At 36.0% G+C, this 9250-nt stretch overlaps 1 protein-coding gene across 1 annotated transcript; it reads left to right on the forward strand.

Annotated features, from left to right (window-relative positions):
* The first annotated feature begins 987 nt into the window (after window positions 1-987).
* LOC104101947 (AT-hook motif nuclear-localized protein 15) lies at window positions 988-2707 on the forward strand. Its single transcript, XM_009609508.4, has one exon. It carries the CDS (start codon window positions 1460-1462, stop codon window positions 2417-2419), a length of 960 nt encoding a protein of 319 aa, XP_009607803.1. The 5' UTR covers window positions 988-1459; the 3' UTR covers window positions 2420-2707.
* Window positions 2708-9250: the final 6543 nt, after the last annotated feature.

Here is a 9250-nt window from a genome sequence, read left to right on the forward strand (position 1 = left end):
TAGAGTGTTTGTTATTGGGTTTACGGGAAATCAGTAACTTTTATATAGATGTTGTATTTTTATTAAGAATTTTTTTTAATATTTATAAATATTTAATTATGAATCAAATTATATTGTATATTAATTTTAAATTAAAATAAGAACCCATAAATTTTAAATTTTGAACTAACCACTTTATAAAAGTTACTTATAAGCCTCTTACTTACCAGGTGAGGCTCTTATCATAAAAAAGAAAAGGGAAAAGAAAAGGAAAGTACCTTATTCAGAACCGAGAAAGGAAAATCTTTGATGTACTTGTAGTCTTGTAAATAGTAAATGAAAAAGTACTAAAGAGAATCAGAGTTATAGAGAGCTTGACCCAAAAAACCTAGCCCGTACCAACTAATATTATGTTAAGGTAATACTTCCTCGTTCTAAAAAGAATTACTCGCTCTCTTTTTAGTTTGTATGATATATTTTTCTTATCGAAAGTTAAATTAATTAATTTTAAAATTAAATTAAATTAAATTAGCTTAATTTAATATTTTAAAATAACAATTTAAATATTTAAAGATTATACAAAAAATATGTTATAATTATTCTCATCTTAATATGATAAGAAAGTATATTTAGAATTTTGGTTAAACTTCGTTAAGTTAAATTGAAATGGAAGGAGCACATTATTTTTAAGTAATTTTAAAAAGAATTTATTCATTTTTAAAATTTAAAATACTTTGACTTGAATTTTAATTTTAGTTTTATTAATAAATTTTTTAATTAAAATTATAATGATATACTATAAGTTTTGTAAATTTTACACAAGATATTATAATATATCTAAGTTCACAAGTTTAAAAAAAGTTCATTTATGGATGAGGTACTAAAATAAATCTTGCCTTATATCTTTCGGCTCAGAGAGTACTCAAAAACAATAGTTCACTAATTTCTTGCTAAAACTGCAAAGTCTCACTTATTCTTATATATATATATATATAATAAATATATATATAAAGAGAGGTAGAGAGAGACCAATCTAAAGCATATAGATCTGGGGTTGAGATTTGCTGGAAAATCCATAAGGGTTTTTCTAGCTGAAGATCAAAGAAAGGTATAGCAAGAAAGAATTCTATAAGTTTTTTTTTTCTTCAGTTTGCTCTTTTTTAGTTGAGGTTCTTTTTCTTTGATCTCTGTTTTCTTATCCTCATTTAAATAAAGCAAAAGCAGCAAAGCAAGAAAGATAGAAACTTCTCTCTAGTATTCTCCATTGTTTTTCTCACTCTTTTATTACCCCAATGTAACGTATAATAGGGCTGGTTGGTGCGTCCAAGACTAGTTTTCGCTGTTTTTTATATATCAAAACCCTATTTTTTTTATTATATAAAAGGAGAGAGAAACAGTCTTGTTGACTGTAGATAGATAGCTTCTGGTTGAATTCTACCTTGGATAGTGAGAATTTTAGGTGAAGAGTGAAGAACAAGGTATGGCTAATAATCGTTGGTGGGCTGGAAATATAGCGATGAATCCAATGGTTTCATTATCACCAGCTTCAGTTTCTTCTTCTTCTCTACAAGAAAATAACAACCGAGTCGGCCCGAGAAGAGAGCAAGAGTTCATGGATACGACCGTTGAAGCTATCATCACTACCACCGTCACAACCACCACCGCCACCACAAATAGTAGCGGAAGCAACAATAATCAAAACCCTAGCTCGGCGGAGCATGATGCGGATGAGAATATCCACAGTTTTGGAGGTATGTCCTCTGGGCCGTCCAGCTCGAGGGGAGCTGGACGTAGGCCCAGAGGAAGACCAACGGGCTCGAAGAACAAGCCCAAACCACCAATTGTGGTGACAAAGGAAAGCCCAAATTCCCTTAGAAGTCATGTATTGGAAATTAAAAGTGGAAGTGACATAGTAGAGAGTATTGCAACATTCGCGCATCGTCGAGGGCGCGGTGTGTCCGTTTTAAGTGGCAGTGGCATTGTTACGAATGTTACATTGCGCCAACCGGCTGCAGCTGGCGGAGTAATTACACTGCACGGAAGATTCGAAATATTGTCGCTTTCTGGTGCATTTTTGCCTGCTCCTTCACCTCCTGGAGCAACTGGATTGACAGTGTACTTAGCAGGAAGTCAAGGACAAGTTGTAGGTGGAAATGTTGTTGGTGAATTAATGGCATCAGGTCCAGTAATGGTAATTGCAGCAACTTTTACTAATGCAACATTTGAAAGGTTACCTTTGGAAGAGGAGAATGCAAGTGAAGGAATGCAAATGCAAACCCCAATTACTTCAGGGGTTAATACTGGAAATTCTGGTGGTATGGATGATACACCAGCTTCTTCTATGTCTATGTACAATATGCCCACTAATGTTTTGCCTAATGGCCAAATGCCCCATGATGTTTTCTGGACTCCTCCTCCACGGCCTCCTCCACCCTATTAATCGACTTAACTAGACTATAGTTAGTTACCATTTAGTGGACCTCTCAGTATGATTCGAACTCAGATGAAGTTCTGATCATCTATCAGAGAAAAAGGAACGAAAGGAAATTCTTCGATTTCAGAAATGTGCTTTTAGTTCTCCTTGTAATCATAGGTAGAATGTTGTTAACTTTCTTGACCCTACTGTATCATGACTTGTGAATCTTTAATTTCTTTCTATTAGGTTTTAGTTTATGTTTGTAACTTTGTATCCTAAAGGGTTTATCAATTTGGTTTCTTTTCTGGTCAACTATCTTGGTAGAAATATTGTGGAATTGTCAGTGATGTAGGTAAGACAATCTTATCTAGACATGGAGATGAAGCAGTTACATTTATCCAGGAATTCAGGTATCATTAAATACTGCCTTGATTTGTTTTTTATATTTGCTATTTTTATACTTAGATGAGTTAAATCTTTATATTTTTATCTTAAACATTAAACTTATTTCATTTTTGAAGTTTTTAATGATATTTCATACATGTGTGTGTGCGTTTGAGTTAAAAAATGCTAGGTTTTCCAATCAAAATATTTTGTATCGGGATTATTGAATCTATATTGCATCTGCCTCTACTGCTGTCTAGTCCCTCGTAAACCTTCTAATTCTGGTGCACTAATGTTATATTCAACAGCTAGCTACTTAGGTACAATTATTTCTTTGATAGCTTGCTGTCTAGGTAGAATTATATCTTCAATACTTAGCTATCCAGATTGAAAACTTAGAACTTTGTGGGTGTCCTTGAGGGATCGTTTGGTTATCGGGATTAGTCATAATCCTGGTATTAAATTGGGATTGCAATTATCTATCGTTTGGTTATTGGTAGTATTAGCTAAATTATCGGTGTAAATTTTATATCAAAAGTTTGGTATTATATATCCCATGTAAAAGGTGGATTATAATCATATTCCTGGTTATAATTTTAGGATTATAATCTTGGGATAACCTTGTTTTGAACCAAACAACCCGTGAGTAGAGAAAAGGACTGGAGTTTTAAATCTGTTGACCCTCTTCAACTAAATTTGGATTTGAATTACTATGCACGGGTTTTGGGGAAGGACCGGACCACAAGGGTCTATTGTTTACGCAGCCTTATCCTGCATTTTTGCAAGAGGATGTTTCCACGGCTTGAACCCGTGACCTCCTCCTGATCACATGGCTGCAACGTTACTAGTTACGCCAACGCTCCCTTTCACTAGCTATCCGTTCATATTTAATGTAAATGGAAATTTTTCCTATATGAATTAGGAAGGAGAATGTTTGCTATAACTTCAAACACTTTGAGGGCGCTCTTGTTTTTCATGCTAGTTGTAGTTCATGACACTTGTTAATATCTTAGTGACATTCTGCCATTTCATTTGTAATGCTTAAGATGGTGGCTATTTATGCAAGTGAACTGGCATTAAGCTCTTTACAACATTCAAGTCATTTATTCCAACTAATGAGATTATTTAATGTGCATTAAAAGGTTTAGTTTTCCACTCTACTAGAAGGAAATAAGTCGAAGCGGCTAATTAGGTCTTGTTATGTGACTGAATTTAACTGTTTAAGGATTCATGTTAGATTATTTGCGCCGTTATTTGTTTTTTTTAAAGTGTATGACTGCCTGATCTAAAGTTTAAACTGTTAAAGAGAACATATTTTTATTATACTTCAGTATGTCTTTGACATTCGTGATGAATTCTAATGGCAATTAGTTCAATTGATATGTATATGTACATTAACCCAATCTAGTTGTTTAGTAGGAAAACTTAGAACATTTTCTCTTGCTCTAGTTAAGAATTTTTTTTTGTGCGTGTGTCTTGCCATTAGCAATTTTGCTGATTCGTCACAGGAAATGATGGTTTCTGTGTCAATTAAATTGGCTTTATCTGGCAACTGCGTAATTGACGTTGGTGGATGGAGGTTTAGCTTCTAGTGCCGATGTCAGTATCTCATTCAATGCGAGCAATTGTTTCTTAGGGCTGATATATAGACAGAGATATTATATTGACAATTGAGTTATGACTAGTCTTTTTGTCCTTTATTGTAGATCGTCAATTTCCCTATACGAATACTTGACTTTTGGTCAGTAATCACTTAGGGAATAGTAGTAATTATTTTCATTAGAAATTGATGATTTTCAAATTGAGGAATATTTGTCTGTATCATCTGTTAATTATCACTGAGATAGCAAATGGTATTGTTTGACTAAAAAGTATAACTTCGGTTAAATTTTTATATTTATATAATATTGGGTTAAATACAGTTAATAATAATATTTCTAAACATGGATCTTGAAAATACGGATAATGTGAGGCTTATCTAGTGGGAGATTAATAATATTGTGCATTAAATATTCCAAAAGTATGAGCAATAATGGAGGAGTAACTAGGAATAAATAACAATAAATGATATTTAAGTAAATAGAAAGAGTGATTCACCCAATAACGAATGAGTTAGATGATTGTTCCTCCTAACAATGATGCATGACATATAAATTCTAGAATGTACGAACTATTCTCGGATCTGATGGAAAAGTATGGAAAAATATGAGCAAGAATCTTAATGAAAAAGTAAGGTTTGTATCTTTGCTAGAGAGAAAGATTCTTCTGAAAAGTGTTCTTATCAAGTGCATATCACATGCCTCTATTCTTTATCTTTTTATTTTTCCATTTATTTGGAACATATCCCCAATAAACCCTAATAGTATAAGTACCAAGAATATCTAACAGAATATTCTCTTTAATATCCTGCCCTAATAGACTAGCTGTTACAGCTCTTTCAGCAATGCACTATATCGACTATTTTTTGCTTCTCGCCCACGGGCTTTGCCATCTCCTGGTCGACCTCGCATGACTCTTTCCTTAATGTTATATTACCCTAAATATTCTAGGGCAGATTTTGACCTATACAGTTAGTCCCTCCACTTATTGAGACCGGCCTTAGGCGGGCTCGATGAGCGGATATTATGTAATGTGGCCGAAGCATTTGGACGACCTGAACGAGTCATGATGATTGGGGCGAGTTGGCAACATGTCCCTTTGTGAACCGTAACTTCTGTGGTTATATGTCCCACGAATCAGGATGACGTCATGGCGACGAGCGTCATTATGACATAATTTTTCAATACGTTGCTTCGTTTCGCGCGCGTCTTCTGATTGAATCTGCCGCTTCAGTTACAGTGCCAAGTAATGATGGATTAATTCCTTGGTTTTGACGCTTGAATTTTTATAAATAAGGGTGTGTGGGTAACGTTTCAATCTTTACGAAACCCTGCATAAAAAAACTCTATATCTTCTTCTTCTTCCCCCATTGTTGTGTCTCTTCTTATCAAAATCATTTGCCTCCTTCTTCTTCCTCCATTATCACGTATCTTCTTACTGGTTTTAGTTATTCTCGCCGCTACTAATACTTCCTTGCTTGAATATCCTCCCTTAATCAACATGGCTAATGTACCCTCTGTTTTCGGTATGGTAAGTGACCATATCTCTTTGGCGGGGCTTATACCCCCTCACGCTGATAAGGTCTCCGTCACCATTAAGGAAGATAATTTTTCTACGGTGGAGAAAATAATTCCTCGTAGTGAGAAAGTTAGGTCCAATTTTTCGAAGGCGCCTGAAGGTGAGCCCGAAGTCTCGGAGTCAGTGATGGAAGAGGCCGATCTGGCCGAGATTAGGGAAAAATTCAACATTCCTGTCTACATCAATTTGGTCCAAGCAGGGCGCGATGTGGTGCAAATCTACCTCCCCGGATATTGCGTGTTCTATGCGTATCCTTTCCAGGTCGGCTATACTCTCTTCCTTCTCCCATTTCAAGGTCGGTTATACTCATACTACACTTCTGCACCTTGCGTGTAGATGTTGGTTGCTGATGTAGTTGTGTTCGATGGGAGCTGAATTGAAGATGTACCTGCGTCCCGGTTGTAGCTGCCCCTTGTTCGTAGTAGCTTTAAATCTATAAAATGCTGTTTATGTACTTTTCAAACAGACGATGTATTGATTTCATTTCAGCTTTATAAATTCTATTCTTAGAAGCTCATAATTTGTACTACCAGTTCTTGGGGAATATATAAGATTCAGATATCTCTTTACTTAATCGCTTTATTAATTGTTATTGGAATTGATTAAAGGTTAATTGGCTTACCTAACGGGTTGGGTTAGGTGCCATCACGACTAGTGGATTTGGGGTCGTGACAATGAGGGGGCTCCGATGTTGATGCCAATGAGGTGAGCATGAAGGAGGGGGGGGGGGAGGGGGGAAGGGAGGGGATTTACCCGACTCGAAGTAAGATTGGATGGGTCTACGCGGACCATTGCTGTCACGATCCCAAATTTCCTCTGTAGGATGTCGTGATGGCACGTGGTCTATAAATGCGGAATAACTGAATATGAACTAAAATTTAATCCTTAACAGTCGAATAAATAAGAACTGCAAATTTATCAATTACAACTCCCAAAACTCGGTAAGAATAAGTCACAAGCTTCTAAGAATTTATCATCAATGTTTTATACATCAAACTAAAGAAAATAAGGAAGACAACATAATAAGATAGAAGGGGACTCCGGAGTCTGCGGACGCTGGCTGATATACCTCGAAGTCTCCATTTACGGCAAATTCACTGATACCTAGTATGATAGGAAGTACTTGGATCTTCACAAAAAGATGTACAGAAGCGTAGTATGAGTACACCACAACGGTACCCAGTAAGTGGCAAGCCTAACCTCGTTAGAGTAGTGACGAGGTCAGGTCAGGCCTTACTGGAATAATAAAAGACATGGAGAATAGTTTAACAATAAAATAATAATAATGATAATGGGGATGAATCAAGTAAGTGGTATGTCACAATTTATTTCACAGAATAAGGACAAATAATACCTCGCGAAAAGAAAACATAAATTTACAACCTTAAAGAAATCACCAAAATAACCAAAGTCAAATGCAACCATAAAGAAATATCAACAAGGGCACTCCCGAGGTACTGCCTCGTAGTCCCAAATCATAAATAAATTCATTATATCTCATTTTCTTATATAACAGCGAGAGCCTTCACATTTATTTTTAAAGAATTTTTTTTCTGAAATAGCATCCCGCGTTTTAGCCACCCTTATCACACTGCATGAATTCTAGTTGTTCCCCTACTAGCCACCCGTACCAAGCCACCCTTATCTTACCGCATGCGTTTCAACACCCAGACCTTATACCACCACATGCGTATCAATATCACAATATATCATAATTTGCACCTCAAGTACCCAAATATTTTAACTTGCCAAAATAAATAAACAACAAGAATATTTTCCACAATAAGGAGCTCATGGATCAATCACAATGAGTACAAAATCTCACAAAATATTCAGGAATGAATAACTCAGCAAAAATAATATTTCACAAATTAAACACCTTGCCTTAATATCAAATTTTTAAATGTAAAATACTTCATTTTAATAACATTTAAATTAAGAAATCCAGCCTTCAAATAATGCACAGAACAAAAGAAACAGAGTTTCAACTAAACAGGTAAAACACTTAGCAGGAACAGGTCAGACAAATTTAAAATACGAAAATATATTAATGATGACGAATATAGCAGAATAAAATAATTTATTAATATGCAATAGTGCGCTACACAATTTAAAGACATAATCTTTCACATTTAGCCCGTGTACACACTCTTCACCTCGTGTACACGACTTTCAACACATCAAAATTTTCATATCAATACCAAACCTAAGGAAAATTTCCCCCATACAAGGTTAGACAAGTCACTTACCTCGAACCGGGTAATTCTTTACTCTGCTATGCCTTTGCCTCATGAATTGGTCTCCGAAAGCCTCGTATCTAGTCATAATAATTTCGATTCAGTCAATACAAATTATAGGAATTAATTCCATATGAAAATACTAATTTTTTAACAAAATCCGAAATTTTACCCAAAACTCACTCGTACGGCACACGTCTCAGAACCCGACAAAAGTTATAAAATACGAACGCTCATTCAACCCGAGTCCAACCATACAATTTTTACTAAAATCCGACATAAACTCGACCCTCAAATCTTCAATTTAATCTAAGAGGGTTTTCTAAATCTTCCAACTTAAATCCTCAGTTAAATGTTAAAAATAACTATGGATTTGGGTAATTTGACCAATATTGAGTTAAGAATAGTTACCTCATTATTTTTCCTTGAAAATCTCCCGAAAATCGACTCTTCCCGAGCTCCAATTTGTCAAAAATTAAATTTAGAACTTAAAGTTTCTGCACAGGGATTTCTTCTTCTCGAACGCGACCCTTGCCTCGCATTGGCGAAGCACAAAATATGCTGCTCAAAATTTCCTCTTCGCGAACGCGATGACCAGGGGTCCCATGCCTTCGCGAACGCGTAGGCTAACGCGAAGTCCACTCCAGCCCTCACTCTTCTTCGCGAACGTGTGGCCTCTCTCGCGTTCGCTATGCACACTGGTCCTCACCCTTCGCGAACGTGTCCCTTGCTTCGCGAACGCAAAGAACAAACTCTCGCCTACCACAGTTCCCCTTCGCGAATGCGAGACCTCTCTCACGAACGCGAAGAAGGAAACCAGAGCTGGACACCAGAAATTCTTCAGCTGTTCTCCAAGTCCAAAATTGATCCGTTAACCTTCCGAAACTCACCCGAGTCCCCCGGGACGTCAACCAAATAATCCAACAAGTCCTACAATAGCATACGAACTTAGTCGAATCCTCAAATCACATCAAACGACGCTAAAATCATGAATCATACCCCAATTCAAGCTTATGGAACTTAAGAATTTCCAACTTTTACATTCGATGCCGAAACC

The sequence above is a fragment of the Nicotiana tomentosiformis genome, chromosome 5 (genome assembly GCF_000390325.3).
Source record: "Nicotiana tomentosiformis chromosome 5, ASM39032v3, whole genome shotgun sequence".
NCBI lineage: Eukaryota > Viridiplantae > Streptophyta > Magnoliopsida > Solanales > Solanaceae > Nicotiana > Nicotiana tomentosiformis.

Excerpts from the sequence above, each read along its gene's own strand:
- LOC104101947 (XM_009609508.4), top strand. The coding sequence starts at position 1,460 with ATGGCTAATAATCGTTGGTGGGCTGGAAATATAGCGATGAATCCAATG.